This window comes from Chelonia mydas, chromosome 7, assembly GCF_015237465.2.
Source record: "Chelonia mydas isolate rCheMyd1 chromosome 7, rCheMyd1.pri.v2, whole genome shotgun sequence".
Lineage (NCBI taxonomy): Eukaryota > Metazoa > Chordata > Testudines > Cheloniidae > Chelonia > Chelonia mydas.
The window spans coordinates 9,481,573-9,500,824 of NC_057853.1; the positions used below are offsets into that span (position 1 = coordinate 9,481,573).

Consider the following 19,252-nt stretch of genomic DNA (forward strand, 5'->3'; position numbering starts at 1 on the left):
CCATTATCAGAAAAGAAAAATACAGAGAGTGTTACAGATTGTAGTAAGTGCCTCCAAGTTGGATACTGTCATTTTTTATCTTTTGTGCATTTTTTAATCTTTTGTGCACTCATGTCTGTTTTCCCACACTGTTATTGCTTACAATATTCTGCTCTTTACAAAAAATCAGACAAACAAAAATTGGGAAAAAGCATTACTGGCTATCCGTAGGAAAATTCTCCTCTAGAAGTGTGCATTCAATTTCTATTAATGCTAATTAGAATTAAGGAGCTCTTTCCTATAACTAATGAACAATAGGCATAACCTGATATTACATAATGGTAGGCACACATATTAATACACTGTTGAATTGCAGTTCCCTGTTAAAATGCATCCTCTTCAAAATTCACTGGAGATTTTTTAGAGACCTTTATTGTAATTACATCTAGCATGGTTTCTAACTCACTTAATTTTCTTTTCTACCTAAACTGAGCATTTAAGTGTATTTTAAGAGATTGTATAAATACATTTTTAATTATAAAATGATGTTATCGCATACATTATTAATAATACCCAACAATGTGTAATACATATTTTTGTATGAATCCATTAGGAAGATGACTTAATATACATCATTCCTAAAAGAATATCCTAATTTGTCTTATGTCTGTGGATGGAGGGAAATCCATGTTGAATGCAATGGAGAGCTTTATAAAAGAGTGAGACTGACCCTGAGCAAAGCAATTAGCACAGCTGGTATTTAGGATTTTTGTTTTCATCTGTTGCAAGGTAGGAAACAGGGCTTCATTCTTTATTGGCTTCAGTGATTTGTGAAATCATACAAACAAAATTTTCATTGGTAATGCTATACAGTTCTTCCAACGGGACATCAGAGAAAACACACAGCCCTGGTTAGCAAACACTCCAATTATTTTAAAAAATTGTATATCCTTTTTACTGTGTCAGTTTCCATTCAGATAGTTTATGGGAATTCTGTCAATTGTTTCCTATTAGCGATAACAGACTTCAGAAATCTCCAAGGCAAGTTCCAGACATTCACTGGTTTCATGACAGGATTCAAAAATGCTGCAATCAATGTCACACTCACAGTTGCAGTCATTGTTGGAGTGGTTTTCACTGGAGGTATGGTGATATCTATAGGATGGACAGCACATATTTATCAACCAATTTTCACAGGTATTAGGCAGCATTATAAGAAAGTCCCAAAATTGGCAGAACAAGCAGGCCAGGATAAGTGATGCACATTCATCTAAGAAAAAAGAAAAAGAGTGAGATACAGGAAAGAGAGAGGGCTTGATTCACTATCGTAGTACTCCAAATGTAGGCAGCTGTGGAGACACAGAAGTCATTTAAATGGGACACAGAAGTCAGAGATCCCTGCAGACTACAAGCTAAGCTTCAAATATAATTTTGAAAAATTACAGCAGTAAAACATATTACATAAAATGATTCCTGTGTTGTTTGGTCTGGACAGAAAACCCCCTCACCATGCTTTGGATGAAAGTATTCCATATGAGTGAAACTCACCTTTGTACAGAGGATGTAAGTAGTGCTGATGCCCTGGGCTGGCCCTCTGTATAGGCGTCAATTTCACTCAGTGAGGATACTCTCCATTGTACTAGGTTAGTACATAAACGTATCTCTAGTGTGATGCCAGTAATTCCACTCAAACACAGCATCTGCCATAGGCTATAGAATAGATTTTATTTTTCAGATAGGAATTTGTAATTCAATGTAGAAATCCTCAGTCCCAATCTTGCACCCCTTATGCAGGCAAAACTTCCAGTGGGGATTTTGCCTGCATGTAAAGATTTGAGGATTGGGCTCTTGCTGTTGAAATAATATTTTTATGGGCTGTCAGCCCATCAGAGCGTTTTAGGGCCTGATCTGATGCTCACTAAAGCCAACAGGAAGAGTGCCACTGACTTCAGTGAGAGTTGGATCAAGCCCTTAAAGTCTGCTAAAAGCGTAGTTATTAGTTGTTCAGATGGAAAGTGTCAGTTAGGATGCATATGATGCTGTATAGCCGAATCACCGAATTAGACATGGCAGATGGATGAGGATTTAGATGAATTTATGGGTGAGAGCAGAACTCACTTGTGGAGTGGTGTAAAACAGCACAGATTAATCACATGCTTCTAGTCTGATTTTTGTAAGGAGTCTGATTTAATAGGTTCACAGATTCTAACACCAGACGGGACCATTGTGATCACCTAGTCTTACCTCCTGTATAAAACAGACCATAGAACTTCCCCAGAATAACTCCTAGAGCAGATCTTTTGGAAAAACATACAGTTTTGAGTTAACAATTGTCAGTGATGCAGACTCCAGTACAACCCTTGGCAAGTTGTTCCAATGGCTAATTACGCTTACCGAAAACAAAGTATGTCTTATTTCTAGTCTGAGTTTGTCTAGCTTCAACTTCCAGTGAAGTTCAGTGAATGCTAGCTTGCAACATTTACCAAAAAGGGGGCGGAAAAGGAACAGTACAGAGTAGAGTTAACACATTGCAGTTTGGTATTCTACGCTCTGCCCAGGGTCACAGTTCACCCTCTCTCTTAAATAAGCTTTTCACCTTCTAATTCACATGCTTGTTAATTTTTAAAAGGGGAAAAAATGTGGAAAAAGAGTATCAACTTGGAAAGGTACATTTTAAAGGGAAGTCGTTTTCTTTCCAGCATTGTGTAAGGGAGTCACTCTTACATATCAGCAAGCATCAGCCCCAGAAGGACCAGTTCATGACTAGAGTAATTGTCCTGTAATGTTGCAGGTGCTTTGGCAGCCACTTCATACTTACAGTATATATAACATGCCCCAGAAGGTTGCCTTAATGTGCTCACCCAGGCTTTGATTTCCCCGTGCTCGGCCCCTACAATTAAAGCCAGATTTTCCAAACAGCTCAGCTCCCATTTGTTAGTGTTGAAGGAAGATAAGGTGTTCAGAGGCAAATCTGAACTATTTGGAAATTGGCGGGAGATGCAGTTTGAAGTGTGGTGGATTCTGCCAATGATTTGCCCTTCCTGTGCATTCACTTATTTCAGAAACCATAACATGACCTTTTCCCTTGGTCGTTCAGCTTTTTGTTTCTCTTTCTCTGTTGGTTGTTATTCCTAAGCTATGCTTGTGGTGATATCATGTCAGAAGCCACACTTTACTGCACCTTGTAATGCCTATCAACAAAGGTTTTTGTCTTCCTTTTTTTCCCCCAGAAGGATCAACACCATTAATTATCAGGGCCCAAATCTTTTCAACTGTTGTTTTTTTTTTCTTCTTTTTTTTAAGGAAAATATGTTTCAATAGTGAGAATTGTTTTCACCGGTACTTTCAGGAAAAAATATTGGATATTATCACATTTCTTGCTCTAGTATGACAAACTATCAGGTATCTTATTCAGCTGCATTTGTTCAGTTGTGGCATGAGATATATCATGTAACATAATGCAACATGACCAATGAAGTTAACTGAGAAGTTCATAGCCAGAAACTTTCCAGAAGAATTTTTTTAAAACTTCCTTGATGATAAAAAAAAAAAAATCACTCCAACTTCTTTATTTTTTAAAAAAAGTCTATTCAGCAGGTAGAATAAAGAATAAATAGCATGTGATTGAAATTCTTTCCGTAAGTAGCATAGCATTGGCAATGTTATCAATTTTAATACTTATTTCAATATGTCAAGATCTATTTAAGTTCAGACAAGCACAACTAACTTCCCAGTCAGTTCTGTAGAATGAGAATGACTAGATTTTGGTAATACTTAGTAAATTCATGCTTATATTTTTTTCTGAGTAAATGAACTGAAATAATTAGAAAATTGAAACATTTTATAAGGTGACACTGCTGCATTTAATTGTATGAAATTTACAGTGTAGAAAATGTAATCATTTTATCCAGTAGTCCATGGTGTAATTAAGACTATTCTTTTTAGGTATCTTATATTTATGAAATTTCCCCCTTGCACCTTGATAAGATATATCAAATTCAAAATAATACAGCAATTAGGGATCTTTTCAGCTTTTTCTAAAATAAAAAAAATAAGATCTGTTTTCTAATAACACAGATTTTCCTGAATTTATTAACCTTAGTGGTGCTCACATAATCTTATGAGAATAGATAATAGTTCTTAAGGGTCTACCCAGGAAAGGGACCACACAAAAAGCACAAGACTTTAATAATAAAGTAATGTTTCAGCACAAAGTCTGTGATGTGCAGTAAAGATGCTTTTAAATTCCCATCAGAGCACACACCATGAACTGTGCTAATGGATGTAACACATCTTGCAAAATCTGCATGTGTGAGGCTTTTTTGTCCTGTGTTAAGTGGTAATGTATATAAATAATAGATATTAGCAATTAAGCATCCATTCCTATGCATTCATTCATATATTTGAAAATAAATTAGCCACAAACTGCACAAAAGAAGATGCAATCTCCTGTTTTCTCTTCTGTTTTTCCTGCTCCTTTTGAAAGGCATTATTGCATTTATCTCAGTGAGAACAATGACCTCAGCTCTCAATTTCTACATTATTAGATTAATTACCACAAAATAACTATTTTTCATAGTGTTCCGGGTCTGCCTTTGCTCTACATTTTCTTGCTCTTCGTGGCTTGTGGGTGTCAATCCATCTTTAATTCATACTGCTGAGTCTTGGTATGGGCCTGATCCAAATCTCACTGAAGTCATGGGTGTCTTCTCCATGGATCAGACTCTCCTAGAGCAGTTTCTGCAAAGTGAGCCAAATTCTTCTCTCAGTTATAGCCAGGTAACACAGCTGGCTTCACTGGCTTTAGGGTTTTTCCATGGCTGTATCAGAGAATAGGATTTGGCCATATGTGTGCCTAATAATCAGCTACAATAACTAGTCAGAATAGATTGAACGAAGTGTTCAGTGACAAACACAAATCTTGAGTTTCCTTGATTTTCTTGGCTTACGTCCAATTCTTAACATTCTTAATTGAGCACAGATTGTTTTCGTTAATTTCCTTTGCTTTTCGTTTTTTAACTGTGTGAAATCTGTTATTTACTTCACATATGTACCACTCCTGTGTACCAGAAACAATTTAGGAGACCAATCCTGTAATCGCTACACAGGTAAAACACCCATTGGTGTTGGAACTGCTGGATCAGTCCCCCTTAATGGAATAACTACTTCACCTCTTTAAAGAAGATTGAATGCACTCTGATATCGCTAGAAGTATATGAAGCACTACAATTATTACAGAATCAGTGATACAATATATCATAATGGCTCCTTTGGAGCATTGTGGTTTATTGTGTTGATCTGTACTTAGTAGTTCTTAATTCAAGGATCATTAACATGATATAGCTGACATGTTTCAGCTATATTGAATAAAATCCTCTCCAATGCTTTATTATAAAATGCCCACATAAGGAAATTTAGTCTATGGAACAAGAGCATCACAGATATTTCATTGGGATGTATCATGTCTATGAGAATATTTAGGGCTAGAACCTCAGCTGCTGTAAATCAGCATAACTTCGTTGACTTCAGTGTAGTTATGCTGGTTCACACAAGATGTAGTCTGTACTAAGTTACAGAACCTGGGTGTTCTGCTTTGGTGCATGGATACATGATGGATAGTGAAATTCTTATGAAAACCAAAGATTGTGTCAGCACATTAATGACTTGTGTAATAATGAACGAGAAAGAAATAACTTGTTTTGTTTATGTAAAAGAAAAACAACCCCAAATAATAGCCACATGCAAATTTTGGATTAGCAGCCAAATACATTTCCTTTTAGAAAGTGCAAACATTTCTTTGGGTCAGGGGTGTTCTCACAAACTATGCAAAAGCCATGCAAGTTCTGTATTTTAACAGCCTTATATAGCATTTTGCTTTCAAGTTGGTAGAAAACAAATTTTTAAAAACCCTAGTCATGTGACGTACTGATATAACGTTAGTATTTTGCATATATGGGGTCATATTGGCTAGCAGAGGCAGGCCAGAATCAAAAGCCTCAAGGCCATGCTTCACCTAGGTTCAGTAGCACATGCCTAAATTTAAGCACCTTGAAGTCAGTGGTGCTACTACCATGCTTAAAGTTAGGCAAATGTTTAAGTACCTTGTCGTATCAGGGCTTAAAAGCAGCATAAACAGGATGCTGTATTCTGCATAAGTAGGGGCAGAATACGAAAAGGCCTCTTCAGTGTGGTCCTCTGTGAGTCTTTGCAGCAGGCTCACAGAGGCAGGATTAGGACTGGGTGGGGTAAAGGTAGATTTGTGGGTAATGGACCCACAACTATATGGATCCAGCAGGCAAGCCACTGTGCATAAGGGGTCGTCCGTGCTCATAGGCCCTGCTGTAGTAGCAATAACAATGCCATTCTGCTGCCTTGGGAGAAGGAGTCTGTTCCTCCAATGCCTACTAACCATCCTTATGCAAAGACTATTTCCTAAGATCCATGCACAGGTAGGGTGACCAGACAGCAAATGTGAAAAATCGGGGCGGGGGTGGGGTGTAATAGGAGCCTATATAAGAAAAAGACCCCAAGATCAGGACATCTGGTCACCCTATGCACAAGCACAGACATGTCCCCACTGGACTTAAATTCTTGTATTGTGGCCCACCAATAAGAACCCTCATGTCATGGCCACTTTAAAGCAATCTTCTTTAGATTCCCAACTCCAGCGTAAACCATCTCTAGGACATCTCATGATTGCTTAGTTTAGATTCTTGAACTTCCTGTCCAATGTTTAAGCAGGTGTTTCAACTGAAATAGGGCATTCTTTAAACAGATATTATTTAGCAATCTGCTTACACTTAATCTGTTTTACAAAACATACCATCACTGTCTCTCTGATGAACTGATGCATCATTTTCGATGTAGGTGAATTGTGTCCTGCACTTCTCAAGGGAAGATAATGATGATGTACTAGAGTCTGACAATTTCTTCTCATTTTTGGTGTCCTTGGATGGAGCGTCTGTGATGCTGAATTCCGACACTGAACTCATAATACCTTTAATAGGTTTCTTGTCTTTATGTTTTTCACTTGTAAGCTGGTTATCTGGGGGAAGGAAATAAAAGGTCTACATGTAGTACTAAGCCAGTGGACCAAAGGAACGACATTTGCAGAATTTCCCAACCTGTGGGCCCAATCCTATAAACCCTTACTCCCCAGCCGTGGCCTTACTCATCATAGTTGTCCCAATGACTTAAATGGGACTATTTGCCTGAGATAAGTGTATTCAAAAAGTAAGGGTTGGCAGGCTTACAGTTAAAGGTATTCTCCTACACCCAGAGAATTCAGTGGAAAAACTACCATCGACTTCAATGGGGCATGATCAAACGAGGCTATACAGCAGAGACTTTAATTCAAATGGAACCAAATTGGAGTGGCATGCTAGCCATTGCTACTATAATTCTTGGTAGTAGACTAGGAGGCAAAAAAGTTATCTTACTATTTTTCAGTTGCATCACTGTTTTTTTTAGACTGGCAGCCAGCTACATGATGTACAACTGCATGTAGGTGGTACCTGTGTGCAGGTGGGACAGCATGGATCACAACCCAGGGTTGTGAGTTCAATCCTTGAGGGGGCCATTTAGGGATCTGGGGCAAAAATTGGGGATTGGTCCTGCTTTGAGAAGTGGGTTGGACTAGATGATCTCCTGAGGTCCCTTCCAACCCTGATATTCTATGATTCTATGATTGTTCTTTTGCAATGGCTCACAATTTTGTTGCAAAGAGAGCCAGATGGTCTCTGATTAGAACCCTTACACCTTGTTTCAGGACTTCATTTTCATTTGCGCTGTTGGCCTGGATGTCCTAGTTATAGTGACTAAAAGATAGTTTGATTCACATGCTATAGTAATGTGAGAGATGCAGCTTAAAAACCAGGGGGGAAATTATGACTTTCCAAATAGATCTTAATTTTAAGGACCAATTAGGGAATGGTTTAAGAGAATTTTGAGCTCAGTCTAACCTTGAGGAATCTCTCAAGCACCAGTAAACGTGCTCTCCAAAGTGACCGAGAGGCCAAGAAACATAACTAATAGCCAGTCTCACTGGTACTGGGATAATATAACCTCATCAACTCTTATCTCCAGTTGATTAACACTGGCACCTCACATCACACAGAGCCTTACTTTTTATCTAACCTAAATCTCATGATATGCTTCCTCTTAAGCTATATACAGAAAATCAATCTTTACAAACAGCTCAGTTTTGCAAACATTTAATTCTAAGAAGAGCCGTAAAGGTTTTCAAGAAGCGGGGCTGCCTTCTGTGGCAAGGACCCAGAAAGAGATCATGCATATCATTTCCCCCCCACATACTTTTGCTCCATACTGTATAATAAAGAGCAGCTAAGAAAAGGGTTGATAGCTAGAGAAACCTTGATGATTATAGAGATTGCAGTAGCTATTTACTTACAGAATTAATTAACAATCAGTTTAAATTATCACACATAGTCAGACTGCATGTAATTTAAATTGCCTGTACACAAAGTAATTTGCAGAGACCAAAAAGTTGGCTAGAGGTTAGTGAAGTATAAGAACATGGGGAGAATATAAAGTTGAAGTACGGGGCTGTATATTTTACTTTTTAACTTTGAGCCATTTTTTAAAGAGTTCTTTTTGTAAAGGAAGACAAGGGATGCTACGAAGAAATGCTGGAGTGAAAAATCCCTCCTGTGTCCACGTAGGCTTCTAAGGGAACAGAGCTATTATTAGTAAAACTATTTTTATTATTCCTAGGGGGTGCACACTCCACAGCTTCTGTAGCTCCTGGCTTCCCTTCATTCCCCCCACCAAGTTTCCCGTATGCCACCCTCCCATCCCCCTCCATTTCAGGAACTTCCTGCAACTCCCTCCCATCGCCTCTCTGCCAGAGTTTCCATGTGCCCCTCATTGGCCCCTCCTGACATACCCAGGATCCCCTATTCTTCCCCCCATACCAGCTGCTCGGTGTGTACCCCATTCCCACTTCCCTCCATGCCATGGGCTCTATGTGCCCCCCTTTCCCCATGCCATGTTCCCCCAATCTCCCTCCCCCGAGAGGTTCTTTGTTCCCCTCATTCTCTCCTTCACCCGTTCCCGCGTCCCCCATTTTCCCCCATGACTTCATGTTAACCCCCATTCCCCTCTTTTCTGCTGTGCACCCCATTTCATCATGCTAGGCATCATAGAAACACAGAACAAAAAGACGCTCTCTGCTCCAAAGGGCTTACAATTCAAGCAAAAAACAAGAGACAACTGGTGAATACAGCCAGACAAAGGAGCACAAGGAAACAATAAGGTAGTATGGATGAGCACACTAGAGAGTGCTCACAGCACACCCGCTGCTTAGCTGTTGTCAAGTTTTTTGTAGGCACCAGGACAAAAGAAAACTTTAAGGAGGGATTTGAGGAAGGACAATGAGATAGCTTTGCAGGTGTTTAGGGGGAGCTCCTCCCGAAGTGTGAGGGGCAGCACAGGGGAGGTCTTGTTTGAAAATGTAACAAGTGGGCAATGAAAGCTGCATCGCTGGCAGAGCAGAAGTGGGATTTTGCTAGTTTAATAATATATCCTTCCTGAAGGTAACTATCTCTTTCACATCAGCTGCATAAAATCAAACATATATTGATTCATTGTCCAGCCCGGCCAGCCCAGAATGCAATAAAATTGTCAATCTTGGAGTGTATTTACAAGTGCACGAACTGGCATTTTCCACCTTACATAGATGAGGGACTAATCACAAATTTCTCTGCCATTTGTATTTGATGACACTGTACTATGTAGCATCTCCAAGTAGGATAGGCTTAAGAAAAAAGAGGATGCACAAATAGAGGTATCAGATCTCTGGAGGAAGCAATTTACTTCGAACGTATTGGTAAACTTTTCTCTGGTACAGATTTTATTGCATAGTCCACACCATAGTTACCTGACAAAGCAAATAAAAGACGTTCACCTCAATATTAGATGATAAGTACCATACTGAGTACTCTCTGGTGTCCAGTGTGTTGACTTAAACTGGAGTTGCATGGGTGTATCTGAGGGCAGAATTTAGCTTTCTGTGAGTTAGACATGTTCTGAAATGTTAGAACATTTTTCAGGAAAGTGGAAATGTTACAGGCAAATATGGAAGTCTCTACACCAGCAGCCTGATTGTGCTTCCACAAAAGTTAAAGGCAACACTCCCATTGATTTAAATCAAACTTAGAATCAGTGACTTTTTCCCTCAGGTCATATTTTGTTTCAACTGATATGTTAATCCCAGTTACAAGTAGTTCAAGAAGCAGGTTGGTTTACTACCATATACATCTTGTTCAAACTATAATGTAGGTATGCAGATATAGATACAGATATAGATTTGAAAATGTGGATGTAGGTACATATGCTTGTGTATCTAGCTAGCTAGCTATCATTACATTATATTTGTATGAGTTGCTGATGATAGACCCACCTACAACTGAACAAACGTTGACTCTCTTACATTAAAGTACATTTTGTTTCATTTGAATCTATGGCATCTTCTAAAACAAATTCTCACTTGAAATCCCAGTTTTCAAAAGAAAGGCCTGTAATCAGACACTATCAATGTTTCCCCCCCAGTTGATGGGCATGACCAACTGCAGGCACAAGGGATAGAATTTAGACAACGACCTGATTTGTGGATGTAAAAGACATTCACTGTCACAGGTCCCTCAGTCCCCAACCCTGCAAACAGATCCATATGGGCAGACCCCTCCATACCCACTCTGAGACCCAATGATTTCAGAATGTGCAGACCCAGGAGTCCATCCTATGCAGAGCTGCTTGCAAGACTGAGCCTCGTTAGAATTTTGATTTCTATCATTTGCACCAGCATTTGTTGGTGATCACAAACTAGTGTTTGACTGCAAATATAGAGGACAGGTTGAGAATTGGACCCTTTCAAAATTTGCCCCTAAAAACTGAACAGAGTATTACCTTTAATAACTAAACAAATATGTCAAGTGCTCACTTTGCCATGTTATGTAACAATGCAGTCACCCTCACAATACACTTATTCCTTCAATGGAACTAGACTGAAAAATCAGATGGAAATAGTCAATAAGTGCCAGTTTAACATTTATTGTATCCACTAGACGGCTAGTATTCATGCTTCAAGTCAAGTTTTATCCTTGAAGTGCTGTTGAAGAGAAATCAAAACTAGAAATATAAAGGCATAGATGCAACCTGAATTTCTCAGTACAACACTGTCAAACAAAAGAGTAACAAAAGATACCATGCAAGGATGCAAAAAAAAATCCTCTGTTTTTTGAAGAATAGTACATCTTTGAAAATACAGTACATTTTTGGGGTCAGACTCTTAGTTTGAAAATCTCCCCCTAAGTAATGTTATACTTGTCTTGTAAAGCTAGATCGAGTCATGGCACAATCACCATAGCAAGCAACTTGCTATGCCAAGCAGGATCCTTGCTTCCAGAAAACAGTGCAATAGGGGAGAATGCAGTGTACCGTTATAGGTCTCCATTTCATTTTTATGTAATTACCTTAAGTTCAGCTATGGGTCTATCTGCATTATGTCTTTTATCAATTTAATGTTTGCACAAAGTGTCTAAAGAAATAAAGATTATGCTAGACCAGCATAAAAAAGGTGTTAGCATTTTTTTAATAGTTTGATACTATAATGGTCAGTAATAGGGTTAGTGCTTGGAAAAATAAATGAAGCTAAATAATCTTTAAAATATATTGTGTACAGTGGATATTATTTATTATCATTTTGAAATGTGAATATAAAAGACCCCTTACAATTAGAGATTGGCAGGAGGTTCAAACCCCATTGTTACCTTCTAAATATGTGTGTAGCATAACTATCATATACTCATATATGCCTGTGTTTTTAACAGTCAGATCGACTTCAACAAACTATCCACTGAAAAAAATCAAGGGGGGGGGGAGGGGGAGAAATGCACCCTAATGAAGAAATCTCTGTCTACTCATATACCTCATCAGGTCAGTCTGTGCAGCCATATACTGTACCAGAAGCTTCAGAGGAAGGTGTTAACTGCCCCCACCACCAATGTACAATCTTGCAATAACATCCCTATGGAGCAAATTTCTTCCTAAGCCCAGGAAGTTAGTGGTTGGCTTAAGTCCTGATGCATAAGGGTTGAAATCTCTCATACATTTTTAATATTAAAGCTTATGTTATTTTTAATATCCCTATGAATGTCCAATCCTTTTTAGAATCAGACTAAGATCTTTGCCTTAATATCTTGTGGCAAAGAGTTCCACTGGTTAATTATGTATTATATGAAAAACTTTCCATCAATTTAAAAAATATTGCTTTTTAATTTTATCGAGAGTCACCATGTTCTTGTATCAGGAGAAAAGGTAAAAAGGGAATGCCTGGCTGATCTTCTTTATCCCATTATTTCATATACCGCTGTCATTCTGTCTGTCTAATTTATCATGCACCCATCACTATAATAGCTATGTGCCATGTCCATTCAATCCCTTGATGAAGTAGGCAGGACTACATTGGACCGGAAGGAAAATACCTCTTGTATTTTTAATGTTTTGAACTCAGCTCATTTGGCTTGAATAGAATCACAGCAAAAGTAAAACCAAAAGCCAAGTTTTGTGTTGCCGTGTGAAAAGGTGGAACTTTCTAACTCTTTTAACTGACTTCAGGTGGGTCAGTTTTCCCACCAGCCTAACACACATGGTTTGTGTTGTGATGAAAGTGGGAGGTGAAATTTAGGCAGTAATTTTGTTCAGTGTCATACTGTTTCGAGGGCTGAATCTTACCTGGATGGTCAGCAGGGTTCAGAATTACAATGGGAAGAGCTTAGAGAGGGAGGGAACTTGTGCAGCTGTCTTGGTCGCGGAAAAAACGCAACACAGCACAGAGAGACACCATAATAAAATGTGGTTCCGCACATGAATCAGTCAAGTTGCTTAATGCCAATAGTTTATTCTGAAGGTTGTTATGTCAAGGTGGGAGGAAGCAAGTGTGGTTGTTGGGGGATTTTTAAAAGGAAAGTGCATCCTGTTTTGTTATCCTATTTTTCTGCTTTTCTTGTTTGGAAAGGAAGCAAAACCAACCCCATAATAATAAGGAAAAGAATTCAAAATGTAGAGTGGGTATAGAGGATTGTAGGAAGCAGGCACGCCACTGCCTTACAGAGGTACAGGGAATTTGAAGGCTGGGAAAGGAGGAGAGTCCACAGGATTACAATGAGAATATGGGAAGGCTATGGAGTCTTACCAAGAATCTAAACATCACACATCTCCAGTATCAAACACTAGTGAACTTCACTTGAGGTTCTGAAACGTTCAGCAAAGAAGCCTTTAAGGGGAGATGGGGGAAGTCCTGAAATTCTGTCACAAAGCCCCCTGCCTCCATATCTTACCTGCTGTGGCAGGTCTTCTGGGGGTCTAGAGGAGCAGGCCCATTATCTCTGAAGTCTTTCAGGGGCCAGTCACTGCAGGGGCAGTTGTATGGAACTCCTCCCCTTCTGTGCTGGATGGGCATCATCTCCCCCAGTGCAGTCTGAAGGCTGGCTAGCAAGCAAACTCCCCCTCAGCAACAAGACCTTAGGTAAGGAGGTCCTGTTGTTATGGTCCTTTAAATCTCACAGTATTTTGGTGCATTAAGAACTCTGAAATTCCATATCTTGCACAAGATCATTCCCTGTTTACTCATTGCCACTGTGAATACTTTGAGGGAACACACCTTAACAGAACTGTTCTGATGAATTTCAAAGAAGGTGGGAGAGAGAGCTGCAACTGTTCTAAACCCATCTATTAGAGAAGAGTATATTCATGGCCATTTTTAGTGTCTCATGCCGACCATATTTTACTGGGCTCAGGCTTTAGGATACAAGGGATTTAGAAATGGCTTATTTTTGCAGCATGGAAGCAAGGCTGTAAATACATGTTGGGCTTCTCATGGCATCATGAAATTGTGCAAGCTCCTCTCTTCTGATTTATGATGATGGATTAGTAATTCACAGAAGCTTCGGGTTTACTGTTTTTTGCTGTTGGAAGGGCAAAGCTAATGGTGTGATCTCTGTAGGGGGGATTTTTGACCCCATCACGTAAATTCTTAGTTCATGAATCAGTGACCCGATAGACTGTAAAGTCCTCTATTGACTCATTATAAGTCTATCACAGGGCTGGCCAAACATTTTGGCCCAGATCCTAAAGTCTGACAGGAATGCGTTGATTAACCACCTCCCATCCAGTTCCATTAATACTTCTTACAAATTATACCAGATATTATAAAAATTAATTAAGCCAATATATGGATGTAACTTTAACTGGTTTTGAAATAAGAAAAATATGCCCCCCCCGCCAACATTTTTCCACCTTCAACATTTTTTATTCATTTTGAATTTTAATGTGATGAATGAAATTGAGGGTTTGGGATTTTTTTTTAATATTGAAATCTGTTCAATTAAAGGTTTAATTTACTTCCCTTTACCACCGTAGATTCAGGAAGCGAGAACAGCTGGGCATAGAAACAGGAGGGAGGCAAATGCAGAATGCAAAAAATGTGTGAGGAATAGATGGATATAGACAGAAAATAAAGAGGAAAGTCAACTGGGTTAGTACCAAAATACTTGTGCACCATGGGTCAGGTGGATCGCTCTTTATAATATATCCTTTCCCCCTCTCCCTGGCCCTTATCTAGCAGAGGCTTATTATGCATGGGCTTAATTTTATGCAGTGTGATTTGATGACAAGGTCTTTGCAGGATCAGGCCTACCCCACTGCAAGGCAGAGGTCCCGAGCTTCTCCCCCGTCTGGTAGGTGGAGAATGGGGGTGGGGGGAAGGCTCTGTGAGCCACACTTCAATGGTAAAAGAGCCAAATATGGCTTGCGAGCCACAGTTTGGCCACCCCTGTCATATACCTTCATGGCTATCCATGCTATATGAATATTTATTCTGCTATTCTTACACTAATATTGACTTACTGCTATCCTGAAGTCAATGGGACTAATCAAGAAATAATGTACAATTCTCGGTGAGTAAAGGTGGCAGAATCTGGTCCAAAGAGTGAAATTCACCAATTGGCACACGATACTATGCAGGAGTCACAATGAGAGCTACGATACAACAGGGGGCTACTGCACTGTACTCCACACTAGCTCTGCCTATGCTGGCACGGTGGCATATACAGTTCCAGTGGGCAGAAGGAGCCAGTTAATAGGGGTTTGGCAGGGCTGCAAGCCAGTCCAGAGATTGGAACTAATAGTCTGGAAGGGGTTTCCTTGCACCTTGCTCTTGTATTGGGAATAGATTCTATGTCCCAGATTTTCAAAGTGATTCGTGATTTTGAGTGTCCAAAATGATACATCAAAGGGGTCTGATTTTCAGAAAGTGCTGTGCACCCATCCGCTGAGATTTCTCCAGCTGAGCACCCAAAATCACTACTCACTTCGAAAATCCTGGCCTATGTCCCTAACTCCATTAAATTGCCTGCACTTAGCCTATTTACTCTGGCTCTGTGCAGGCTTAAAGATGGAAGAGGTGAAGGTCAAATTCTGGTCATGTGTGCAACTCCCTTTGATGTAAATGGGAGCCATGTGCATATATCTAACCATAAAATTAGGCCCAAACTATCATTTTACAGCTGGCTCCCAGCTTCATGAATGCCAAGACAGTAAAAGGCTCCATCCGAGTGATCTGATCAACACTATATTTTTATTCTTAATTTAAGGCACACATGCAGTGGGAGCAGACTTTGTTTTCCTCACTCTCAAAATCACCCTCCTCCCCAGAGTTGATAACATCAGTATAAAATGTTGCTCTCATCCCACAAACGAGAGAGACAGCTGAAAATATATGTCAAATAAAATACACAACCTTATGTCTTTCTGACGCTTCAGTGGCTGTTTTTTAAAAATAGATTTGTTAATTTTGACTGAATAAAAGGTTCCTTTTAGGGATTTCAGTAGGTGACATGAAAAATGTTAATGCAAGTGATCAAGACAATGGAGGTTAAAACTGTTTTGAAAATATGTTTCTTTTATAGATCTCAGCTGTTGGAAGAGTTACAGAATAAATATATGGTAGTGCTGACATTCAGTGCTGTGCTGTTTCATCTTAGCAAAAGAGTTTTTTCATAAAGCAATTTCTTTTCAAGGAACATATTCTGCAACCAGTCTTAAAAAAAAAAAGAGAGAGAGAGAGAGTTTTCCCCCCTCCTAGTTTAATAAAATTAAAGTAATTTATGTCATATTGATATGTCGATATGTTTTTCAATAAACTTTTTCACAGCGTTTTTTTTAATTCTCTTCACTTTAAAAATTATAATTATACATCTTCCTCCCACTTTGAAAATGGCATAAGGTGCTCATTTGCAGAGTTCTACTGTTCAAATCTTCACTGAGAATAGAAATGTCATGACTCAGTTAACAATGCTTTATTATTCACATTGATCTTTTTTTGTAGTGTTCTTTATCTCAAAAACATTGTAAATTAGATATCTTCCTCCCACTCTTTTGTTCATTTGCAAATTTTTATTATTCTAGGTTAAGAAAGCAATGGAGTGTCAAGAGTCAGTGTATATTGTTTATGTTCCTTTTTTTGCTTTAAAATTACTTTTAACTATAAAAAGTAAGGCTGCTCAGCCTGAAAAAAAAGAAGCTGAATTTAAAGGTGCTTTGAACCATGCTTGGAAGGAACAGCGTATGTCTATTTTGTTTTCTTACACAAAAGAGAACTGTAGTTGTAACCGACCTTGAAAGAAGTTTGACCAAGTTTTTTATAGAATATTTTTGGATGTGTTAATCCCAAAACACCCCTATTACATATACCTAGCTTATAGAGTTCAGTTTTTTGGTGTAATTTGTCTTCAGAATAAAGATCTGGGCAAAACAGTCAAATGCATTTGCAGTGTGTGACTCTGACTACGTGCATGTGTGTATTCAGAGGGCCACATTTTGAAATGCTCAGCACTCACAATATGGGTCAGATTTTCAAAGTATTTAGTTCCCAGGCTTGCACCAAAATAAGTGACCAGATATTCATGCAATCAGGGAAATGGCTCATGCAGACAGTCATTCAATTATGTATGCCAATTTGGGGGTGGGGTGGGCGTTGAAAGTACATCAGTGGTGATCATGTTTGAAAAGTTGGTCGTTTGAGTCCAACATTATGCAATCACATATACTTGGGCCTGAGCCACAGAGTTTTGTTTCTGGATCAGAACCTCTACACTGTGTGGAGGTTCTAGTCCAGAATTCTGGTTCAGGCCCATCTCCAATTCCTACCAGATTTCTTTTTGGTTTGCATTGTACATTTTGGTGGTTGTGGTGATGGCCTGAGGTTTCTGACTATAAGCTCTTCCTCATAACAATGTGTCTGGCCGCCTCAAGACCCCCTCCGACCCTCTATTTTTATACTTTATATTCTGTTTGGTTCAGCTGGTGGCAAGAAAACCTGGGTGAACTTTTCTATTTGCTAAGTCTTGAGAAGCAGATAAGCTCTTTGGGGCAGGGACAATCTTTCTATTCCATGTTTGTACAGGGCCTGGCACAATGAAGTCCTGGTCCTTGATTGGGGCTCCAGGTGCTACCATAATACACAATAATAATAATTAATAATTAATTAAAACTATCTTGCTTGGTCTTTTGGGTAGGGATCTTGTTCTCCAATTTGTCTATTAAGCAACATCTATGTTTCTTTCAGTTTAAAAAATAAGCAAATAATTCTAATTTGGGGCTGGTGCAGAGAGCAGCAGGTCTTTGTGGCATTTCACCTTTGTGATAGCTAATCTTTTCCCCCCCTGTTTTTAATTGATTTCCTCCTGTCTGTGGCCAAGGCACACTGGTATCATGCCATGACTTTTTCTGCACTTGAGAAAGTGAGAGTCCCCTTTCGGAGACTCCTAGAAGCTATGTCTCTGTTTCAGAGCCTGAAGTTAAGCTGCAGCTTGGATCTCCTAAATGGCAAAGCTGCTATGTTCTGGGCCGCAGTCCCACAGGGCTTTTGTAAAGAAGCTGTCCTGTTATTAGTTGTGGTTAGTGCTTTTTTTTTTTACAGTGCACTTTTCTGATCTTTTTGCCTCTAGGGATGATTGAACCAGTTCAGATCAAGTACGTATCAACCCGAGCCTTTGCCTGAAACCACAACACCATCCTCCCTCTTCTGAACAGAGAACTGAGGTTTTGGATTTATATTTATTCTTATTAATGGGGCGTGTTGTGGCCTATCCTGGGCACTAGCGCAGTGGAGAAAGAGGTCATGAAGCAGTCCTCACTCTCCGGACCTGGCTACCCATATTGTGGGCAGCAGCATGGTCAAAACCACTATTACACCCGCACATAAGTGGGTCGGGGAGAGGGCTGGCAGGCACCGCCCCATAAATCTACCAGACAGCACTGCTACACCAGTATGCCAGGGGACATACACTGCACTGAATATAGGGCTGAGACCAGGTCGGTCTCCTTTTTTGGAGCGGGGAAAACCAAGAGGTGGATTTGGAGTCACAGTATGCTTCCCTGGGTACTCCTGCAGTAGTGCAGCTATGTGCTGTCCCACACATGGAGCTTGTGGCAAAGCCACCAGGGAGCCGTTGTTGTTATTTATTACAGTTAAAGAATAATTGAAAATGTCTCATTCACAGTATTCTTCACTGCAGCTTGTGAAGCTTAAGAGTACGATGCATCTTTCTATCTGTATTGCTCAGCTTGTTTTGTTTTTAAAAAATCCTTTGAAATTGTAGCAATGCTGCAGAAGCAAAAGCTATGTTAATTCAGTTTTCCTGCATTCCTCTCAGGGTTCATTGTTCACCCCAAGTTAGACGATCTACCAATATGATCAAGTCTCCAAAATAAAATTTCTGATCAGAATAGAGGAGCCAAAAATGGACATTGTTTTATTAATACACTGACACTGTTACTAAGGGCAAGTCTCCACCATATAAACATAATCATAGAAATATCGGGTTGGAAGGGATCTTGAGTTGTCATCAGGTCCAGCCTCTCCTAGCTGCAGTAGGACCAAGTAAACCTAGACCATCCCACAAAGGTGGTTGTCCCACCTGTTCTTAAAAACCTCCAATGATGAGGATTTCACAATCTTCCTCTGATTCTACATCTTAGATACCCATACAGAACAGAATCAGGCACACTCAAGTTTGTCAACATGCATCCCAGCATCGGTATTCCTTGTTCACTTATATTGATGCCACTCTTCCTCTGTCACCCTTAGGACTTGTTCACCATTTTATGGATGTATTATAAGACTATGTGTGAAAGATATAATCCAATCTGGAACCTAACTGTGAATCTAACCATGAACCGATGATCCACATGA

General features: G+C 39.4%; 1 protein-coding gene across 1 annotated transcript in view; it reads right to left on the reverse strand.

Moving 5' to 3' along the window:
* Positions 1-989: 989 nt before the first annotated feature.
* The window catches only part of MDFIC2 (MyoD family inhibitor domain containing 2), a 50,189-nt gene continuing 31,926 nt past the window's right edge, over positions 990-19,252 (reverse strand). Inside the window, exons 4-5 of the mRNA XM_027823875.3 lie at positions 6,803-7,024; positions 990-1,249 (exon numbers count right to left, since the gene is read on the reverse strand). Of these exons, the coding sequence (XP_027679676.2) occupies positions 990-1,249; positions 6,803-7,024 (482 nt within the window). The remainder of the gene's footprint in view (positions 1,250-6,802; positions 7,025-19,252) is intronic.